This window comes from Pseudomyrmex gracilis, unplaced genomic scaffold, assembly GCF_002006095.1.
Source record: "Pseudomyrmex gracilis isolate BER0280 unplaced genomic scaffold, ASM200609v1 scaffold_135, whole genome shotgun sequence".
NCBI lineage: Eukaryota > Metazoa > Arthropoda > Insecta > Hymenoptera > Formicidae > Pseudomyrmex > Pseudomyrmex gracilis.
Genome location: NW_018020719.1, coordinates 228,842 through 251,645, shown reverse-complemented (window position 1 = coordinate 251,645; position 22,804 = coordinate 228,842). Strand labels below are relative to the sequence as shown.

The 22,804-nt window shown below is 34.6% G+C and overlaps 3 protein-coding genes across 8 annotated transcripts in view; 2 read left to right on the top strand and 1 right to left on the bottom strand.

Annotated features, from left to right (window-relative positions):
• The first annotated feature begins 110 nt into the window (after nucleotides 1-110).
• LOC109856782 (lipid droplet-associated hydrolase) lies at nucleotides 111-2,032 on the top strand. Its single transcript, XM_020432440.1, has 4 exons — nucleotides 111-302; nucleotides 386-715; nucleotides 812-1,003; nucleotides 1,224-2,032. The coding sequence occupies exons 2-4, from the start codon at nucleotides 407-409 to the stop codon at nucleotides 1,656-1,658; spliced, it is 936 nt and encodes a 311-aa protein (XP_020288029.1). The 5' UTR covers nucleotides 111-302; nucleotides 386-406; the 3' UTR covers nucleotides 1,659-2,032.
• Nucleotides 2,033-2,991: 959 nt separating this feature from the next.
• LOC109856768 lies at nucleotides 2,992-8,898 on the top strand. The gene is made up of 5 exons (XM_020432408.1): nucleotides 2,992-3,237; nucleotides 5,400-5,553; nucleotides 5,737-5,867; nucleotides 7,919-8,029; nucleotides 8,209-8,898. Exons 1-5 carry the CDS (start codon nucleotides 3,174-3,176, stop codon nucleotides 8,283-8,285), a joined length of 537 nt encoding a protein of 178 aa, XP_020287997.1. The 5' UTR covers nucleotides 2,992-3,173; the 3' UTR covers nucleotides 8,286-8,898.
• Nucleotides 8,899-9,160: 262 nt separating this feature from the next.
• Nucleotides 9,161-22,804, bottom strand: part of LOC109856767 (axin) — a 37,716-nt gene continuing 24,072 nt past the window's right edge. For 2 of the 6 annotated variants that reach the window (XM_020432402.1, XM_020432403.1), the window contains 7 exons: nucleotides 15,593-15,748; nucleotides 14,474-15,266; nucleotides 13,907-14,071; nucleotides 13,058-13,707; nucleotides 12,646-12,962; nucleotides 12,259-12,551; nucleotides 9,161-12,138 (listed from right to left, as the gene is read on the bottom strand). In XM_020432402.1, the coding sequence (XP_020287991.1) occupies nucleotides 12,012-12,138; nucleotides 12,259-12,551; nucleotides 12,646-12,962; nucleotides 13,058-13,707; nucleotides 13,907-14,071; nucleotides 14,474-15,266; nucleotides 15,593-15,680 (2,433 nt within the window). In that variant the 5' untranslated portion in view covers nucleotides 15,681-15,748 and the 3' untranslated portion in view covers nucleotides 9,161-12,011. Of the gene's footprint in view, nucleotides 12,139-12,258; nucleotides 12,552-12,645; nucleotides 12,963-13,057; nucleotides 13,708-13,906; nucleotides 14,072-14,473; nucleotides 15,267-15,592; nucleotides 15,749-17,820; nucleotides 18,124-22,804 lie in introns of those variants that run through there. The other 4 variants (XM_020432404.1, XM_020432405.1, XM_020432406.1 and 1 more) reach the window with 4 other exon arrangements.

The following is a 22,804-nucleotide window of genomic DNA, read 5'->3' as shown; positions in this document are numbered from 1 at the left end:
CTTCTTCGATCTTTAAGTCTTTCAATGTAGTAATCGTCGTGATATATATATATATGTTCAATAATATGAGATAGTAATTATACACATATATATGTATGAATACGTATATATAAATATACAATTATTCGCTTACTTCTGCAAGTGAATTGAATCGTGTACTACTATGTAGTAGTTTGCATGTGTGATTGTGTAGGAATCATGTACCGTTGGAGTGGAGAGAAGGAAACTGTAACCTGTGACTGACAACGTTTTTTGCTTCTGCCCACTTTTTGTTACTGAAAGTTCAGTTCATCTTTGCTTTGGTAAAAATTATATAAAATTTTATCGAAGAAATAACAATGTATACTTATTAGAATTTTCTAAATATTTTTTTTGCATATTTTAGTTGTACAAGTTCAAGGTAAAAATGCGGCAAGCGATGATAAACTGTAATCAAGTGCAGACTGAGGTCATAACTGAAGGCCGTTGGATAGAAGAGGATCCACAACCTCATTCTAGCAAGCATATTGTGCTTGTCATTCCCGGAAATCCGGGTGTACCGTTATTCTATGAGCGCTTTGTCAAAACGCTCAAGACAAGGTTAACCCTGGACACACCTGTGTGGGTAATTGGACATGCTGGACATGTTCAACCACCAGAGAATTTGGATATCGCTATGCCTAGTAACAAGAAGTGGGCAGAGTGTTATGGTCTGTCGGCACAACTTCAACACAAGGTATTTATATATATAGAGTAATATCCTCAATTATTTTCTGTTTTTACTTTAGAATTTTTTTTATATCATAGCATAGCTTAATAATCTGTTTTGCAGGTAGAATTCATAAAAAAGTACATACCAGAAGATGCACAGTTACATCTTATCGGACATTCCATAGGCGCCTGGTTTGTACTCAATTTGTTAAAGAATAATGACATTAACAAAAGGATAAAAAGGTGTTATTTATTATTTCCTACAATAGAATATATGGCAGAGACTCGCAATGGAATCTTTTTCTGTACTATTGTAAGTTTTTGCATTTTGTATTTTGATATATTTGTTATATATAATATATGTGCATGTATGTTATACATATATATACATATGTATATGTATATACATATGTATGTACATATATGTATAATGTATATGTTATATAACAATGTATGTTATATATATATATATGTATAACATATATGTGTATGTGAAAGATTCTAAATATTACTAAATATTGTTTTTTTTTCAGCTATCACGAATTGCATCACTGCTGGTCTTCTTATCTTGGATTTTCACAGCAATATTTCCATTGTTTGTACAAACTTTAAGTATACGCATTTTTGGTATGTTTTGGGGTATTCCAGCCAGATCTGTAACGGCAGTTCTGCAAATGCTAAATCCAAAGGTTTTAGAAAGAATTTTTAATCTTGGCAAAGAAGAGATGAAATATGTTAGAGAAGCCGATCATGAGACTATATCAAAATATGCTGACAAATTATGGTTGTATTATGGCACTAACGATAATTGGGCTCCCAAGAAATATTACAGAAATATAATATCCAAGCATTCCAATCTGAATGCTCATTTATGTCAGCGTGGTTTTCAACACGCCTTTGTATTGAGAGATGATGATGTTGAAATAGGGCACATTGTTGGAGATCTCATCAATGAAGATTCCAAATAAATAATAATAATAATGTTACACATCTTAGGTAAAATAATACGTTCGGGGATATATTTGTATACTTATATTTATATAATTTTATAATACTTTATTGTTCTTATACTTTGTTTTATATGAGTTTTGTTCTTATATATATATAATTGTTACGGAGACACAGAATCATAAATAATATTCTCTAATTTGTGTAAAATGGCAAAGGGACATATTTATACTTGGTTAATTTGGTGTTGTGATGAACTACTACTAGACCATAAATATCTGATCGTCAATATTTTATGTTTATATGTTATATGTTAGGTTTGGTGCACATATTATGTTATATGTTATACACATAGAAAGTACATTTCTAGTAAAACGATGTTGACGCAACGTTATTATTATTGATCTTAATTTTTTACCACAAATCAAACTGTCCTAATAATTTATTACGAACGGTGACTATTGTCAGAGAAAAATTACTGCTTCTCTATACTATGGGAGCTTTCCAGCTACGTAAACAGGCGACACTGTTCAACACAGTGTCCACTAGTACGAGTGAGACACACTGATATGCTCTTTCTCACACTAATAGACATCGTGTTACACAGTCGCCTGTGTACGTAGCTGGAAAGCTCCCTATTACTATCTGTATTCATCGTAATATCCTGTTACTCTTGATGATCTTGTTACAGTGTCTTTCTTTTTTGTATTTGGCGCTGTTTGCGACATTACTAAGGCCTGTTCTACAATACAGTCGTAAGCTGTAAGTCGTAAGAAATTGACCAATCACAGACAAATCACAGAAAAATAATCGATTGTGATTGGTCAATTTTTTACGACTTACAGCTTACGACAGTATTGTAGAACAGGCCTAAGACCAATCACAATTGATTATTCCTCTGTAATTGATCTGTGATTGGTCAATTTCTTACGACTTATGACTGTATTGTAGAACAGGCCTAAAGGTTGATTTAAGGGCCGTCTACAATGGAGAGTTGTAGGCCGTAATAGTAAGAAATTGACCAATCACAGACAAAGTACAGAAGAATAATCGATTGTGATTGGTCTTAGGCCTGTTCTACAATACTGTCGTAAGCTGTAAGTCGTAAAAAATTGACCAATCACAATCGATTATTTTTCTGTGATTTGTCTGTGATTGGTCAATTTCTTACGACTTACAGCTTACGACAGGCCTAAAGCCTGTTCTACAATACAGTCGTAAGTCGTAAGAAATTGACCAATCACAATTGATTGGGATGGAACCACACATCGTACTATAGCTACACTACTGCGCGCTCAGCTTAAACCAACGCGCATGCGCGAGTGCGGGCCACTTCTGGCAGCACTGCTCACAGCATCACCAGTCGCTTGCTACCACTTTGAGTACTTAGCTAGCAGGTTGTTGTTCACCTTGGGTAATATCATTGCTCTTTCGGGTATAAATTCTTGGAGATATTCGAATTTGCTCTTACTTTGTGGTTCAACGAGAAGCAGCGCTCTTCGATTTGCGGTAACTGCACAACGAAACACATAAAAATGCCGCGATTCGAACAAACATTTGTATTGATCTGTTTGCTCTCAGGATTTGTTTATGTTTCGGGTAAGAAAATCAAAAATCGCTTAGTCAACAGAAAACAATTGAATGTACAGAAATATATATGTATTTGTATGTGCGTGAGTGATGTTTGTATATGTGTACATATACGTGTGTGTGCATATATGTATCATATAACAAAGAATTTATTCTTATAACTGAATGTCTTGTGCAAATTTTTTCTAACTACGCATTCTTTATAAAAAAAAATAAAAAACAAATAGAGGGAAAAGCAAACATTTTAGAAGCTTAAGATAAAACAACAGAAAGATTTAAAAGTATATTAAGTAAAATGGCCTATTAAACGAGATAAATAAATATTTTGAACGTTTCAATAAATGAAAGACTGAATATTTTACACATTTATTCGTTATAATCTTTAGAAGACTCGTATGTTTCCCAACAGACTTAGCATACTCTATAATACGTGTAGATTACATATGTATGTGTATGCGTAAATTTTCTGTGAAAAAAGTTTAAGATTTCAATGGAAGAATACCGGTCCTCTACTAGTTAAAAGCATACAATTATTTTGTTCGATGGGCGATGTCTTTCCGCGTATTATTTTTTAGATTGATAAATAAACGAGTGCTTTATTATTAATTTACCATTAACCCATATTATTATTAATATATTTATGAAAGACTTGCGCTTACTGGAAAATATATTTTTTTTATGCCTATAATTCTTAAGATATAAAGCAAATAATTTTTAATCGAACATGCTTTTTGAGTCGTGTTTTGTGAAATCAAAATAAAAAAACTAGTTTTTTAAAAATAAAAAAACTAGTTTTTTTATTTTTGAGTTGTTTTGTGAAATCAAAATAAAACTAGTTTTGTCTATAAACAATTGGTCTTATTTGCGGTTTTTTTTTTTAAATAAATTCAAGTCAAGACATTAAAAGTATATATGTTTAAAAATGTACATTTTATCTAAGAAATGTAGAAAGAGATGATTTTTGTGAGAATATCTCGGATTGCAGATGACTATGTACCAACGTGAGCGCTTTTTCTTCCGAGAAGTATGCGTCATTTTAGTGATACAATCTAATCTCATGCTTATAGAATACAGTATAACACACAGCATAAGGTTCTAGAGTTGTAACTGTTTATACAGTAAAATTATAAACCATGCATTCTTCAGTCTTTGCGTTCTTTGAATTATTCAGAATAAAACAATTAAGGTTTAAGCCACTTTTGAGGTCCTTAAAATGATACGTAAGGTTGGAAACTTTTTGTGGTAAATAAATAACTATTAAAAATCCTGCTTATATAGAAGGCTTTATTACACATATGTACAAAACAAACTAAAGAAATGTTTAAAAAATTGTTTTTTTTTGTCAAAGTGACGCGACGCACTGACTCATACACTCGCGGAATCGTTCCTTTCTGCAGCTTCAAATCGGTGTACAAGATTCTAGGCACACGTTTTGATCTTGAACAAAACACAAATTGTTCATTATCAAAGACTAGATACGTAGTACGTAGGAATTTGTCAAAATAATGATTTTTTACAAAATGGCAGGTTATTTTTACAAAAGAGCTGCATTTTTGATCTAAGATTTACGTATAAAAATGTCGCAAAGAGAGTTTTCAATATTTTGAAAAATCCCGTGTGCCTAGAATCTTGTACACGGATTTGAAACTGCAGAAAAAAGATTCCGCAAGTACGCCGCCATTTTAAACATAAGAAAGCTTTAAAAAATATTTTCTTATTATAGTTTGTTATATATGTACAATAAAGCTCTCTAAGCAGATGTTAAATACAGTTATTTATTTACTCACAAAAATTTTTGTGAATACATTTATATACATATATATATATATGTCATAAAATATTCACTCTTTCATTTATTGGAAGGTTCAAAATATTTATTTATCTTGTTTAATAAGTCATTTTATTTTAATATATTTTTAATCTTTCCGTTTTTATCTTAAGCTTCTAAAATGTATATATATATATATCGCAATATATAACAAAAATCAAATAACATGAAATATTCAGTAAAGTTGACGTTATGTTTTCTTTTTAATAGAGATTTTATATTCGTGTGAAAAATAACGCTGTGTACTAGCTACTATAATTTATCTCAAAATATTATTTTAATTGTAATTCGTACTTAAAAATCAGTATCTCTAAAAATTTTCAAGTTTGTCTATTCTTTGTAGGAATGGATTGTTCTTTTGGATCTAGTTCCAACTTTATAGAAAAGACACTGAAGTCATGTCCAGGAATTCTTGATTCGTCTGACGAAAGCTACTGTTGCTACGATTGGAACCAACATTATCGCTGTTGTACCTTGGAGGACTTTGGCAAAAACGCGTAAACTTTTATAATATACACATATTTTTATAACATACTTATAATATTTAAATAATAACATTTAAATGTTAAAAAAATATGATAAATAATGAAATTGCATGAAAATAAAACGCGATACGTATCAATATCGCGTATTATATGTGTGTATGTAAAAAGAAAAACAATTATACTTAATGTTCACAGTGCCACTGTTATTATTCCTATTGTAATTGGTGTGCTTATACTCGTTGGACTGATAGGATGCTGCGTTTGCTGTTTATGCTGCAAATGCTGCCCATGGTATCGTCGTCGTCACCAAGGCACTGTCTATGGCAGTAAGTTTTTTTCTTATCATATATCAATTTTATAAGTTTTATATCAATAAATTTGCCATGTACATATGTATATATATATATATCCTTAGCATAATATTTTTATTAAAGTAGTTTTTGAACAAAAACATATAAAATAAACATATTGTAAATATCATCAAGTGAGTGTGTCAGAGACAGCAGCAATATAGCTATCGTACAAATATTATGAATAAACTTCATACAATAAAAACACAAACGTGTTCTTATAATGTTTACATAAATTCTTATAAATGTTTCAAAATTTCCTATTAATGTTTAAATGAAAATTCAATGTTTAAAAAACTTAAAAATAAAATTTTAAATAATTAATGAACTTGGAATTAGCTTCAGTAACGAAATCATCGTTCTTTCTAGGATCAACCTTGGCATAATTTCGACACTCTCCAAATATCCTGCGAAGACTACTTTGTGTATTTTATGTCAGGATTTATAAGCCTTTTTACAATAGTTTATATTGTGTGCTTCCTATATGTAACCTCGCGTTGAAACATTCCTATATGTATTTTATGTAGTTTTTTTTTACTATACAAAAACAGATTCTCCTTATAAGAATATATATAATTTTTTTTTATATGGCACATACATCTTATAAGCACAGTATTATTTTTAGAAAAGTTATACTATGTGCACAAATAAAATAAAAGAATTTATTTATTTTATTTTTGATAGTGATATTTTTACATAATAATATATATATATATATAATGGTATTCTTATATAAAGAATCTGTTCTTAAATATTAATACTACGAAGAACAGTATTAATAAAAAAGAAAAATTAATTGTGATTGCTTCTTTCATAACAAGTACGCTATATATAGCGTATTCGAGATATTTGTTATGAAAAAATATATATATATTTATATATATATATGTGTATATATATATATATATATATGTGTGTATATATATATATATATGTGTGTATATATATAAAGCAATAATCGATATAAACATTCCATTTGTCCTCGTTAATTAAGTATTAGTCGTGTATACTCATTACATTAAAAAATATTAACCAAGATGTACAAGCAACATGCAGGTTATGTATCTCAGTATATAAGATATATTTATATATAAATTGTTTAATAAGATATATTTATATCTAAACATTTATATATAAGATAAATTTATATATAAGATACATTTATATATGAAACTCATAAATAATAAATATATATGCATTTTCATAAAATGTAATCAACAATTATTTAATGTAGAGGGCGATTGATAAATATAACGCACAGATAAGCGATAACATCACATTGCTACTGTTGTTGATAAGTTTCGTTCTTCGGAAGAACGAATAAATCAAGTGCCAGCTCATTATCGCAAGTAGTGGGTGTATGACGGCTCTCCAAAATTTATCTTTACATACTTTGGCAAAATTATATCTACTTTGTCACAAACAAAACTACGTACGATAACGAGTCAGCGTTCGACATTTGTACTTCTGAAAAAAAAATAAAAAATGAAACTTTGTCAATAACAGCAATGCGGAAGTATTGTCGCTATCTGTGCATCGGATATTTATCAGTCACCCTTTATATCGTATAATTTATTACCCAAAAAAACATTGCTTATTATTTTATTGAGCTTTTAATTAAAAATTATCTTATCTAGCAAAAGGTGTACATGTATTATATCTTTTAAGTTGTAAAAATTAAATTTTTTAAAATAAGTTTTATTACTTCTATCAATTAAATTGTGCTTTTTTTCGAAGAATGCTTATTTAATATAAGATTTTAACAAGTTGCTGTTATTCCTTCTTGTTTTCTTTAAGGGTGCGATCAAAATCTCACTGCAAATGTTTCGAAGCGCATCATTCTATCTGAGAAACAAAGATAGAATGATGCTTCGAAACATTTCCACAGTGAAGCTTTGACCACACCCTATGCCCTAATTATGGTTTTGTTTGATGTATTTCTTGTATGCTAATGTTGTTGCTGTCTCTGAAACAATTTTAAATAAATAAATTTCGGGTCTCCTTCATACATGAGTATCTTGTTACAGCAATCCGGACACCTATTATTCAAGTAATTGAGCAAACAAATCTCCCGCCGAGGTATCCTTGTAGTCAACCAGCTCAAAACCAATACGTTCCGTTTCCAACTCAATCAACCGGTACTTTTGTCACATGTTCTAAAAATTCAATCAGATCTTTTAATCAAAAATCGTTCAGAGAATTTTTTGTATCTCTTTTGCATTATTTAAAAAAATTAGCCTGTTGTGCGCGTTAAAGATATAAAAAAAAAAGAATAAGTATTGTTATTTAGATTGTAATTTTCCCAATGATTTTTTAGGTGTGGCTGCATCACCAATTGTAAACGAAGAGTATGCCAAACAGGCCCCATACAATCCTACTTACACAGCACAATAAGTGATCTAAATTTTAGTTTTGTGTAATAACGATAAACGTGAACTTTAGTGATAAGTTTGTTATCTTCTTCTTATCTTCGTCCGGAGGATAAGTGTCAGGATTTTTATCAGTGTATTATAATACAGCGAAGAATTATATATCACACTTCAACCTGCCATCATTTATAACAATTACGACGCGCGTATACAAGTCACATAAATGATTACAAGCTATTGTATCAAAATCTATTAATTAGAGATACTCGCGAAATCCTTTATGCGATTTCGTCTTATACACATCTGTGAAAGCGATTTTCTATCAGGCTATATAGATGGTCGCAGAAAAATTTGCAAGAAGAAATTGCGCGACGGAGTCTCCATATTTCGATCTTCCTAGAAAAAATACAATGTATCGTACTTTTATTATATACATTTACATATGTTTGTTAGTAAATATTTTTCTTCTCAACTGTTTTGTACAAATAAATTCTACATTATAACAAACGGAATAAAAATACTCTTGATGAAACGTGAATTAAAAAAAAGAGTGTGAATGTAAATATATATATATATATAATATATATATATTATTCTATCGATGCAATGTTATATAGTACTGAAGTATGTCATTGTTAAGTTTAAGGATCTAATAAAAGATTTTAAAATACTCTCGAAAAAAGGAATCTTTATCTCTACTTTTTGTAAATAAAACGCAGATCTTTTTAGATCGAGTTTTGCAAAAAAAAAAAGATGCACTCGTTTTATTTTGTTTTCGCGCATTTGAGTTTTTTTTCTTGACTAGAAAAAAAAAAAAAACATCTCATTTTTCTGGCAGATATTTTAGTCGTTTGGCGAATGTGCTGAAGAAGGACGAAAGACAATGAAGAGAAATGTGTATAAACAGAGTAGGTATTTTGTTTAATCCAGTGAAAATCGCGTTATTATTTCCAATAGTTTTGATATACAATAATAATTGATTTTTGTTTTTAATTAGGTACAGGAACACTTTGTCATTCATGATAATTAATGATCAGTACAATCAAAAGTTCATTATTATTAACCAAAAGCGTTGCTTTCAGCATTTTATAAATTTGCGACGGCGGCTAGATCGAATTTCTAACTAAACAATTTGTATATATGTATATACGTCACTTCTATTTTGTGTTTTCTAACATAAGATCACACGTAGCAAGCGAGCTTCGGCGAATCATATAAACGTCGTTAACCAATTAATAATAATAATAAAGAGAAAAAGATTTTGTCAACCACCGATTGAGGCCACCCAATAGAAAAGCAGATTTTACACAAATTTTTTTTGTTTTGTTTATTAACGCTTTCTGTGTGCATATAAATTTGTTGAATTTAATTCTTTCAGTCTGACGGATTTTTTTTTCTTCACAGTTTCAAAGGGATTGTGTGTTTATAATAGAATTTACGACGCGACAATCTGGAAAACGATATGTATATGTATTTTTTTTTTTTTTTTTTTTTAATAAATCGAAAAGTAAAGTAGATTAAATACACAGGTTTTACACTTGTCTTCGTTAGAATATACAATCGAACGTTTGAAATAGTTCATATTATCGTAAAATTTGCATTACAATTAATTCGAATAATCCAGAGAGCTAGTATAAGACAGACAGAGAGAGAGAGAGAGAGAGAGGACTGAAAGAGTTAAATAAAATTCTACCAGATGTACTAGACAAGACAAAGTATAAGGAAATACACCTCATTTAACGTATTTTGGGAATTTCACAAGAGAATTATTAAATAATAACAGATATTATTTATTTTTCTTCTACCAGGATTGGGCCCCTGTACTGCAATTTATAAATATCTCAATCTTCTTCTTTTTTTTTTTTCTTAGGCTTATATTTCGATCTTACCGCACTAAAAAGGCACATATTTTCGCACCTGATAAAACATTATTACACTCTAAAACGCTAATGATCTCTTTTCCTTTACCGGCATTTGCCATTCCGTGCCAATTGCGTATCTTGTGTGTGTTTTAACGCACGTTACTTAATTAAACATACGTGCATCAGGCTTTTAAACTCAACGAGCTTAAAAATTTCCCACAATTTTCGGATGACTACGATGCGACAATGACGGTAACAGTAATACAACAAAGAAAAAAAAAAAAAAAAAGAAAAAAAAAACCATGATTCGTTATTTTTTTGCTCTCTTCAATTTCATATTTCTTACAACTGTATCTCTCGCATGTACAAAATATATTACGTATATTGGACAAAACGCGTCTTTTATTGTTTTTTTTTTTTTTTTTTTTTTTTTTTTTTTTTTGCGTATAATAATACACGTAATATACTTCCCTTAGACGCTAATTTGTAATAATTATCCTCTCCTATAAGTCTAATGTAGAGTTTTACGCGAATCTTACTAAGGCGATCAACTACGCGGACCTTTGTACAGTCGTTTGGATCTATGGGAAGTCTTCGAAAGGAAGAAATTGTTTAGACATTTCGCAAAATGTGCTCATCGAAGTTATTTTCGGATAAAACGACGCGCGTTGTCGTTTTCCCGTCCAATGCCGCTCCGCCGTGACAAAAATGTTGATGACGGCACCAAACCAAACGAAAATCGAACGAACGAATTTTTGTTCGGCAAAGTCCGCGCACGCACCAACGGGAAGCGTAATTGTGTGTTGTCTGTCGTAAAAATCACTATATGCTAATTATGTACAATGAAACACGCAATGTTGCGCAAAAAGCTGTACACTATATAAAATTCGTTGATAAAATAATCTTACTAGAGAAAAGAGACTGAACTTTTTCTACCCTAAGTAAGAAAAGGATACGGGCGTAATTCCGGAATTATGTCACTTTCGGATTTTCAAACAGATACCAACCCCGTTAACTCCCGAAGATGTCCGGAAGTTTAAAAAAAACGTTTAAATTTCTAGACGACGAACCAGACTGCGAATTTTTATGCAATTACAACTTTTTATTATCCTGACGATCTTGTTATTAACGAAATGAGAAATGTAACATTGTATCGAATATATTACAATTTAAACAATTTATTTATATTTTACATTGTAACAATTTTTACTGAATATTAATACAATTTACAACATATACTTTTTCAGTTATTTGTTTGCGCTCAGGCTGCGGATAAATTTTATAATTCATAAAGATTTGCAGTTCTGTGGTTGTGATCGAATTAAGCGACGAGAATTTAATCGGGAGCAAGTAATTTTTGGGCGAAGAAGCGTCATAAAGTCGGAACATGCCCGTATGTGACTTCGACACAAAAAAAAAAAAAAAAAAAAAAAAAAAAATTTGGAAGCAATTAGAAGAGAGATGAGATTTTCTTTTACAGAGAGAATATTCGACAGACAGAAAAAATTTCTCACGTGAGGCCGTTGTTTTCTCTCTCTTCCTTTCAATGCGTTCTTCTGCGCAAAACGATAATAAACTGCTTGATTCGTAATATCTGTTTTTTTTTCTCCCACCGAGTAAAACTACTTTCTTAGGTAATTACGAGAAAAAAAAAGAAAAAAAAAAGAAATAAAAAGAATAGGCCGCGTGACAACAAGCGTTAATTATGTATACATGTATAAATACCGAACGTGCGCATCGGGGGGGTTTTGCCCATTAAAATGGCAAATCTCTTAAATAATATTTATTGCGGCACTTGGTCAAAACTTGCGCGTTTCTCTCGTCCCAGTTTCGTTTTATTTTTTTTTTTATTTTTTTTATTTTTTAAAATTTTTTTATTTTCAGTCTATTTACTCGAGTGCCTTAACTTGCGCCATTACTTTGCCCTCCCATAGTGGTAGAACTTCGGTATCGTCCGTTATCTCTTCCTGTATAACTCGTGTATCTAAATCCTCGCACTCCGTTTTAAAGAAGTACCTGTTACAACAACAAACAAACAAACGAACAAAGTCATGATTCGGTTTAAAATTTAAAGCAAGTAGAAAATAAAAAAACACAACATCTCGATGATGTGTTGAACGCGCGAATTTTATTTACCGATAGCTTCCTTTCTTCGGAAGGTACTCCTTGAATTGTTTCAAAGTGACGTTGCGACCAGGAATTTTAGTCCTGTAAGGAAACTGCTCGTCACAGAAATTGAACACAACGGTGGTGAAATCACCCGCATCCTGTTTCGGTTTCCTCAAGGTGGACTGATTGGACTGGACGTATGGCTGAGACTGCGTCGCGGAATCGTACGCCAGTTTAGAAACGTTGAAGTGTCGTTGCTTGCAACTGGCGCGCGCTCTCTCCTCCATCAGCCTCCTACACGTCTCTTCCAACTGTATAGACTAGATATAAATTGTAACATATATAAATATAAATTCTTATTCGAAACAAAACAAAAACAAAAAAAAAAAAAAAAAGTGAAATATTTGGATCTACCGTGTGAGGTGGCGTTAAAGGTGGCATTCCCGGATCGGCAACAAACGGTTGAGCGGGTACGCCCATATTCCACGTTTCTCTGTTTGGTCTTTCTAAAGATCCACTACGTGAACCGTATTTCTTCCCATGACGACTGCTGTGCTTCAAATCCACCTTCTTCTCCGGTTCTCTATATCGCGTCATCAAACGCATATCTTTGCTTATAGAAGGCGGAACGTCGCTGACAACGCTGACTCCGCTATCCGTCAATTCCGTCATTGATTTCTTCGTAGCTGATCGTCTCGTCATATCCGATCTTCGGAATCTCTGTTCGTGACCTACGCAAAAAATTAATTTTAATAATATTGACTGTTCAAAAAATGTTCGCCTGACTGTAACAATCTTCAAAATCGACAAAATGTTATAAATTAACCTTGAAGATACAGATCCTGTTTGTGGAGGGAGTCAGCATAATCGGATGGCACGGATTTAGATTTGGGCAAGTGCGAGCCTAGCGAACTCATGGAACCAGCTCCGGCAAGATCACCTTCTTGGAAGTCGTGAATATTACCGCTATCTACCGAAAATGTGGAGTCCACGTCTTTCTCTTTCCTCTGCTTGTAAGGTCGTGGATAATTGTGCGCGGGTCGTCTTCTCTCGGGCGAGAGCCTGGGCGATCTCGATGGCGTATGATCCGACCAGACGCGGGACACGTGCTCGTCGAGAATCGCCTGATCGCTATCTTCTTCAACGGACAATTTTTCCCTCAACGTATCGCTTAGTGTCTTGTGAGCTCCGCCTACCGTTTCTAACGGAACTTCACCGCTTGCCAGATTCTCTTGCAAATATTTGTCCAGTTTCTCCTGAGTTCTCTGTTCTCGCGCGAGGGCTTCCAATTTATGGGTGAGCATCTCCGCGAACTGCTTAGCCGGGAGTTGTTGCGGTGACGCCATACGCTGAGTTCGCGGAACAACGTGGTGCGACATGAGCTCGCGATTCAAATTCGCTGATTCCTTAATTGCCCTACCGGATTGCTTCGCGTATTGCTTTTTGCTTTTCGATTTGTTGCTCGTCCCATCGCTGCTGCGGACGGTAACAAAATTACTGTTAAAAATAATCGACTAAACTCTAAAAAAAAACCAAAATTATAACAAAATTCGAACAACGAATGGTTAAAAATAAGAATTTAAAAAGTTACATTTTTTTTTGGGGGGGGGGATGCGAAGTAAACAAAGAACGCTTGTGTAAAATTGTGGAAAACAAAAAAAAAGAGAAAACTTACATGGATCCGTCGTTAACGGACAAATTGTCCACCTCGGTACGTGCATCACTGCTCAAACTCTGAAGCTCAGAATCCTGTCTGGATACTGGGTTGTAGGAGGAATATTGTGCGTGCAATCTGGATACGTGCATGTGATATGGACTAGCCCCGTGTTGCAAGTAAATGCTACAAATGCCACGCAAAACGGCAAAACAAAAACAACTAAATAAAAAACGGCAAATAAAAAAACGAGAGGGTTAATCTCGCAAATAGAAAACAAAAAACATAATTGTGAAACAAAAACTATTGGAATATTAGGGAATATAAAATGAAGAGTTGTATTTTCTGGAAATATATCGATAGTATTGCGGGATAATCTGATGTGATTAAATGTGTGAACTCAACAAATAATATATAATTTTGGATTATGCAAATTTCGTCATCACATCAAGCCTTTAAGAGGAGAAAGACGGTGTTATTTTAGAGGCGCTCATTCCAGGACTGAATCCGAAGCATTCTATTACGAGTGACAAATGATATTTTGTTGAGATGCAACAACAGAGCTTTATAAAAGAAAATGCGATTTACCCAGCGAACGCCTCTGGCCTCGGCCGAAGATCCATCGCTCTGCTCTGTTGAGTAGCCATCAGAACATCTTTGGTCAGTCTCAATTCTCCGGGTGTGCTGCCAACCGAATACGAATTGTGTATTGTACCGATGTACTCGCTATCCTCGTGCACGGTAGGCAGCAAACTCGGTCCGCAGGAGATGGACATCTCACGGCTGCCTGAGCCTGAACTCGGACAACCGCCAGAATCGGGATTCTGGCAAGACTGAACATACTGAAGGTACAGATCGGACTGAAGAAAGTTGGGATATGTTGTCTCCTTGATGAGCCGCTCGACTTCCAACTGCACGATGTCAAACACTTTCTGATCGGTGCGACCTTCTTTTACCCGCCGATCCGCTTCCTTCATCACTTCCTCTGGTATGCTTAAGTGCGACCTGAGAAAAAACCTTCGATGGATGAGCCTCACTAGCTGCGAGATCTTCTCCGTGTCTTTCTGCTCCTTGAGGCCCTCGCAGGCGAACCAGAAATTTAGCGGGTCTACATGTCCTTCTTGGTCGAGATACTTTTTGAATAGCTCCAATCCTACCGGATCCTCTAGCAGGGAGTGCAGATTTCTCGCCCACCGCGCGTAAGCAGGCGGTGAATCGCTCTCCATGGTAGTGGTTCCGCAACAACCCTCCGGTTCGAATCCCAATGGCGCGGAAACATCGTAACCATCAGTGGCTTGCGGTGTTGCAAAAGAAGATCGTCTAGGTGTCAGAGCGGGGCTCTGTGGACGGATCCGACTGACGTAGCTTCCTGTTTCCTCTCCTGAAGGAAGCAAATACCGATGTACAATATGTTTAGGAAATATCCTAAACGTAATATACCCATCTGTAGAATAACATCAAGTATACAAATAAATTAACTCTTTTTAAGAAACCAAACACATAAATTAAACTTCTACTTAAACATGTAATTTACCTTTTTTTCAATTAAAAAGATGTATAAATATAAAAAATACTAAAACACTATATCACAGCTGTGAAAGTAAAAGAGACAGAAATTAGTGCAATCTATCTTTTTTTTTTTTTTTCTCATATGCTTTAGAGCACATGGTTACCCTCCTATTTGATTCAAGCTTGCTTCCTATTTACCTGGCACCGGTGGCCTGGGAGAGTTCTCATTGAAGCAACGTGTTTCGTTTTGCCGAGATGCGCTCATTCTATCTATTATGGCCTTCATGTGCTATTTTGTTATCTATACTTAATTTTCGCCCACGGTGCTTCTTAGTGGACATGGTTAGCCCCAGCCTGGAACAGCAAAGAAACAAATTTTGTTAAATCTAAATCTGTTTGTTATAACATTTTTTATATTTTTTTTATATGACAAAATATACAAATTTCTCCAAAATTCAGCTGTCAGGAATACATTTGAGCTCAACACAATATATGTAATATCTATTCACTTTGTCCAAACTAATTTTCAGCTGTCAAAAAATACAATTGAACATAATATATGTAATATCTATTCATTTCTAATTAATCTTCATAATTAGAAATTGCTTAGCTATTACTTTCATCAAGAATATGGGTCTGCATCAAGAATACTTAGCATTATTGATTTCATGTGGTTATATTTCTGCGAAAGAACAGAAAGAGAGAGAGAAAGAGAGCTGGGATTTGCTAACAAAGAAAGAAATGCTGGGATGCTGGATCGATGGAGCTCTGTGGTGAGTCATATCTCTCAATTAAACAGCTAAGGGAGGTTTTTTTTCGTTGTAAGGAACTATAAGGGTGGAGCATAGCTGAAAAACTATAGACCATCTCTTGGCTGCGCAGAAGGATGCACTTCTGCGTGTACATGTATATATGCACAACCCCTATTGGTCTGTTGCGCAGACCATTTGTGTGGTATTGATCCACAAAACCTATAACGCAATCCATCGAACACTCCTGCCAACTCCAAACACATCTGAATTTATACATTGCGAGTTTGATATCTTCTATTAACTGAAATTCAGCCCTAATATAGCAGAAAAATATTAATAGGTTTATGAAGTAAGGCAATCTGAGGAAGAAAGGGCCATTGTATTGCCCAGGGTCTGGCCCCTTTGTTATGGCAGGGTATAGAAATATGGTTCATATGTACCATGCTACAGCCTAAGTGGCAAATGTGCAACTATCCGCTCGAGCAAGAGATATTGCCTCTTGTATGCACAACAAAATACCATCTTCATTTCTATTAAATTAATATAATACATGTTGAATAAGAAATAATGTACTGAAATATTGAAATATATGTCCACGTACATACATAATTTTCAATTTACAAAAGAATATCCCTTACATATATTCGCACAAAATACACATTGATAGATTTGTATTATTAATTCATGAGACAATTATAAAGACAGTTCTGACATTACCCCACTACTATATATATATGAAACCATTAAGAGTGGAGGCATAGTTCTCTAATAAGTGTGGAAACTTGATCCTGACCCATATATAGGGGAGGAAATATGAAATGAGAAGCTGTCATAATGGATCATCTCGCCCCACTGCACATTTACCTGTAGAATCAAAAGAGAAGAATCAGAGTACATACCATTTTGGCGGAGAAACCAACACACACAGGTAGCTTTCTGGTTTATTAAATTTATAAGGATCTATTATAATTTTTTGACACAGAAATAGGATGATCTTGTACGATATATATATGTACACACACACACATATGCCACCAAAATATTTCTTTGTTAGATTACAAAGATTGAGAGACTGCCGATGCCTACGATAGCACTGTTGGAGGCACACTGAACCAAGACTGCGTCCTGACCAGGACTGCAGCCACATTCATACACAGACACTGCGCAGTGTGCGCAGTATCCTTGCGTATAAAAACTTTGACTTTTTCTGCGGAACACAAAAAACTTCTTTAAATTTTCCTAAAGATAAGACTGTTTCTCTTGTATCTCAGACAAGTTCATTCTTCATATCAAACAGGAAAGTTCTCACTTCTTAGTACTGTTTTCAATATAGAAAATTGTGATTGTAAACATTCTTCATTATAAAATTATTAAACATCACATTATCTTACTTCAACTCTTACTGATTACACAACCAAAGATCATTGCACACTCAGTTTACCGCAAACAGATCCTTTTGTGCTAAATAAACAAATGAAACTTTCACATAACTACTAATACATTAACAACATTATATAAAAACATATATATTTGTACAAAAACTAAATAGAAACAAATATTTGAGAATTTCTCGAGACACAATGACACAAACCATTCTTGATACTCTTTTCTCTTTCTCTCAAAAAAAAAAGAAAAAGGTAATAAGTGACAAACTCGATCTGTTTGTAATCGTACCTCTTACGATCGAGTAGGAAAGACGGATCGGCCAACCGCGATATCCCCCGATGAAAGGGGAAAAAATTGTTTGTCAGCAGAGACGACCACGGGGCATTAACTTAAGAAGCTTTCCCGCCCATACCGATTCTCTCGCGGGCGTCTCCTCATTGTCTGAGGATCTCCTCGAGCTCATTCTCGGACCGATGGATCTCTCGATTTGGCGTCTCCTCTTTGCAAAGGCGAAACACGTTTCGCGTCGTTTTCGGGATACGTTCCAGATCGTCACTTCGTTACCGCTTGTCGTTTCTAACATTCCAAAACGCATTTTTTTTTTTTTTTTTTGTATTATTATGCCCGCCGCCAGAACGAACGAAAGATCAAACCTGTATGTAAAAAAAAAAAAAAAAACCGTCGATATCGTATCGATCGTAGAAATTTTTCAGATTCCAACACGCGACACACGGATAATAATTCGTTCTCTCGAAATGTCCGTGTCCTTTGTCAGGTCGGTGTCGCCACCTATAGCGATGACAATATTTCCGAAGTTAAACGGGAATTCTATCTTGCCGATCGTTTCGAGCTGGGGGGGAGGGAAAGAAGGGGGGAAAGCGCGCGCGCGCGAGAGAGAAATAAAAACGAAAGATTCACCGGAAGAAACTCCACGCCAAAAACTAAAAAAAAAAAAAAATATATACAATTGTTGCGTGCATATCGCTTGATAAATTGCAATTTTCAGCTCTTATTTTTTCCTGACTTAAAAAAAAAGTCAAGTTTTGTAAAACGCAGCGCGTGCACAAAATTTGTATACGGCACACGACTTGTATTATTTTAAATTCAAATTTATTTTAATTATATAATTAAAAAAAAAAAAAAAAGTATCTTCGTGAATATATAAAATAAGAGTTTGTTTATAAAATCATCAAATTTCAAGTAGAAGTGTGTGCGTCTCGAAATTGCAATTAAATATCTTCAAGAACGATCGACGTCAGTCAGCGGGACGCGATTCCCATCTTCGTCAGGAAAAAAAAAAAAAGAAAAAAAAATTAATACTCGCGCGCATTTTCAACTCATTATTTATTACGTGGGAGCAAAGAGAGTACGCAAATCGAGAACGATTAGAATTAAGATTTAACGAAGCTGCGTTGCGTCTCTCTTCTCCGGAAGAAGAGAGAGAGAGAGTGAGAGAAGATAGACGCGACTTTCCGCGAGCTCCGCAATCCGTCGTCCCAGCACACAGTTTGTTGCGCCGCGTGTGTTCACTTTCGACTTTTTTAATTATATGTTAGCGACGACGGGCGCGCCGTCGAATAATTACAACGACGAACGTCATTAAGCAAGTATAAAATGAGAGAGGGGGAGAAGAAGAAGAAGAGGGGAAAAAGGACCGTAAGAGAGGTGTGCAACAAGCACACAAGGTGCAAATTAAAATTATTATATTCGCACCGCGCCCGGGGTGTGGTGGTGGTTACAGACTTTTGCCTCGAGTGGGACGTTCGCTAACGAATTACCAACTGTTTATCTTCGTATTTCGCCGACCTCATCCCGTTTTTATATCATTAATGACCTTAACCCTCGCGCGTATCCGCGGGAGGGAGGTGGTGGTTGTTGAAAATGTATTAACTTTTTCCGACTTGGCAAATCCAATCAACTCGCTCGCGCGCGCGCGGTTTTTCTCCAACACGTCCTCCTCCTCCTCCTCCTCCTCCGTCGCGCGTTCGCGAGTATCTCTTTTTTCAAGTTGTTGAAAGAAATTTATGTGAAGCGATTTATAATAAAATTTGCGCAATAATTCTCATAAATATTTGATAATAGTAGGAAAATTCCCAGTCCGAGGAAATAAAAAAAACCAGGTCTTCGGTTCGAATAACTTCTTTATTTATATTTGATAGACGATTTCGACCCGTAATTAGGGTCTTCTTCAAGTATTCTCTATATTTGTTTTTAATCAAATATTAAATAGTCTAATAATGGCGTGTAACAAAACCCGATTAGACGGGTCGAAACGTCTATCAAAATAAAGAAATTCACGCTGGGGTGGAAGATGGCGTCACATTATCGGATCAATATTCGATATAGATGCGCTAAATATTGCGAGACAAACTCCAAGTGCCTCGGTGGCCTTAACAGAAAAGGCGACGGCCCGGAAAACCGGAGATTCCAGATTCGACTCCTGACTGAGCAGTTTTTTTCCGCAATATTTTAAAATTAGTTAGGAAGGGTATACGGGATCCTTCGTATATACGTGATGCAAATCCAGCATCCTATATGGAGGAAAAAAAAATTATTTCGACGTATATATGTGTATATATGTGTATATATATATATATATTTAAGCACATTCTCTGCATAACATCCTGCAAAACGGCTCTTATACAATCCAATTTATTTCATTCACTAGTTTAAGACTACAGAGCCCGAAGAATCTTCTTGTTAATTATTAATTTATAAATAAAGAAGTTATTCGAATCGTAGACCTGATTTTATTTCCTCAAACTGCCATTTTTCTCTACTATTATTATATAATTTCAAGAGGAAGCGTATATACAGCGTAAATATTTTGTTTTATTGCGATACAGTTTGTTATAATTTTAATATTATATATTTATTAAAATATTATATATTTACACCAAGAAAATTTTACTTATTAAACTGCCACCATCTGCGGTCCAGAGGCTGTAAGGTCCAACTTTATTTAATTTTTATGATGTTTCTGCCGTTTTTCTAATTATATTTATTATGTTTATATATATTATACTTTTAATATCGTATGTTGTATTCTCTAAAATTTGAAGCACTCGCTTTTTTTTGCTGGTTGCAAATGCTGCGGCGACAGTAAAACCGCGTTTTGTGCGTGTGCATGTGTGTGTGTCCAGCGTGAAATCGCGTTCGCTTCGCGTGAACGACATCATTGTCGGACTGCCCGATCTTGATCTGACGAAATATCGCGAATGTGTGCGCATAAGGAGAACACGGTTCGACAGAAATATTAAGATTTACCGAAGCGTGTTAAAGTCATACGCCACGAAGAAATCTCCGCAGGAGAGAAAATTCTCGCGTCCGTTCGCGCGCGAGAAGTATTTCCTTCCTTCCTCTCTCTTCTTTCGCTTCCCTACGGGCGATGATATTAAAATTCACACCCTCGTGACTTTCTTCCAATTTCCTAAGCACGAAGAATTCGAGATCCGCGTCGCGGGCTTCCGGTCACTGCCGATATGTATCCGAATTTCCAGACACACGTGTGTTTTGGGAAAAACGAGTATATATATATATATATATATATATATATATATATATATGGCAGGCAAAAAATACGATCTCTGACCCACGAATTTATGCGTGCGTGGTCGAAAATTGTGACTTTTGTTTGGCGAACTCATTCGCGTCACAATGTCAATATATATATCGATATTTAAACTCTGAGAGAACGGAATACAATGTGAGTAAACTTTGAAAAATCAGTCGCTAAAAAATGTAAAATGCGAAAAATAACAAGACAAAAAACAAAAAAATAAATTTTTTACGTACACGATATACAGAGTGTCTGAAACTTTTTTTCGACGCAGTCGAAACGTGAAGGTAGATTGGATTCAATTTGAAACAGAAAAGTAAATATAGCAGCGAAAGTCAATTTTTGAACAAAAATCGCACAATAGCTTTTAAGATAATTAATTAAAATTAATAATATGATAATAATATATATGATAATTAATTAAATATAAATTTCAATGGGCCCGTAAAAAGCAATTGGCTAGACTCTGGTATAAAATTATACCAGATTTTTAAATTGCAAAAACTCATGCAATCTCTTAGCAACGAGCGGCGGCGCGTGTGTGACACACAAGGTTTCTCGCTTAATCAGCTGATATTCTCACGGCGGTCTAACGCAGAGCGAGTCGGAATATCGCTTCCCACATGCTCGTTGATTAATTCCCACTCGTATTGATTAAAGTAATTAATCAGTTAATGTCTCAATAACTATTTGCAAATTTTTTGCAAAAATTCTGCACGACTTTTTCCCATACAGATTGATCCCAATCTACCTACCACACACATTTCGGCTGTGTGTCAAGAGTTTCAGAGAGACATCCCACATATATAATATATATACATGCGACACACACAACGCGGTCGATAATCGAGAGCATTGCCGTGTCGTTACCGCCATCGGCGTTGAAATCGAGAAACGACTCTGTCACATAGCCGGTGCGATGTTTCCGAGCCGATAAAAGCCATTGCTAAGCCGCCGATCTTACCGACGAAAAGACGAACGGGGGTGTGCTTTTTCTCGTAGCCAAGAAGTAACCCCCCCTCCCCCCCCGTGCCAGGATATCGCGGAAACAGAGATTTGTCACAATTCGAATTCATCATTCAATTATCTTATTCTTTACATTTCGTGAGGAATAAAGATGAAACGATATTTTGAAACGTTTTGTAGCGCAACTCGCGCGAATCGAAACTAAAAATAAAAAAAATAACAGTGTCACAAATATCATCACTGTTTCAAATGTTATTGATTGTTGTTACTAACAGTGTTAATATTTGAGGCAAAGAGAGAGTTGTTCGTTAAAAAAAAAAAAAAAAAAAAATAGAGCGGAGAACAAAGGACGACGGAGTTGGTTGCCGGAGTGAAGGAGCGAGAAGACGTTTTTTTTGTTTGTTCCTTGATTTTGTTTCTCTTGCGAATGTTATACATTCAGTTTTCTTGTGATAACACCCATGTAGGAATTGCCGACAGACTTCCAGTAATACTACTAGGCCAAAAATGGCCCAACCTTTATAGCCGATACTCGATATTGACAATTGGTCCAGTATTGTCCCATTTTTGTATTTTATAACAGCCCAAGATTGGCCCGTTTGTTCACCAGTGTTCGGCATTCATATTGGGCCAGTATTGGCAAGAAGACAGTGCCAATATCGGGCCAGTATTGGCAAGAAGACAGGGCCAATATCGGGCCAGTATTGGCAAGAAGACAGGGCCAATATCGGGCCAGTATTGGCAAGA

What these genes read in the sequence shown, in the direction of transcription:
- LOC109856782 (XM_020432440.1), top strand. Translation starts at nt 407, where the DNA reads ATGCGGCAAGCGATGATAAACTGTAATCAAGTGCAGACTGAGGTCATA. An exon ending in CGGCACAACTTCAACACAAG is followed by an intron (nt 716 to 811) that starts GTATTTATATAT and finishes TCTGTTTTGCAG; the next exon opens with GTAGAATTCATAAAAAAGTA. An exon ending in GAATCTTTTTCTGTACTATT is followed by an intron (nt 1,004 to 1,223) that starts GTAAGTTTTTGC and finishes TTTTTTTTTCAG; the next exon opens with CTATCACGAATTGCATCACT.
- LOC109856768 (XM_020432408.1), top strand. Translation starts at nt 3,174, where the DNA reads ATGCCGCGATTCGAACAAACATTTGTATTGATCTGTTTGCTCTCAGGA. An exon ending in AGGATTTGTTTATGTTTCGG is followed by an intron (nt 3,238 to 5,399) that starts GTAAGAAAATCA and finishes TATTCTTTGTAG; the next exon opens with GAATGGATTGTTCTTTTGGA. An exon ending in CCAAGGCACTGTCTATGGCA is followed by an intron (nt 5,868 to 7,918) that starts GTAAGTTTTTTT and finishes ATCTTGTTACAG; the next exon opens with CAATCCGGACACCTATTATT.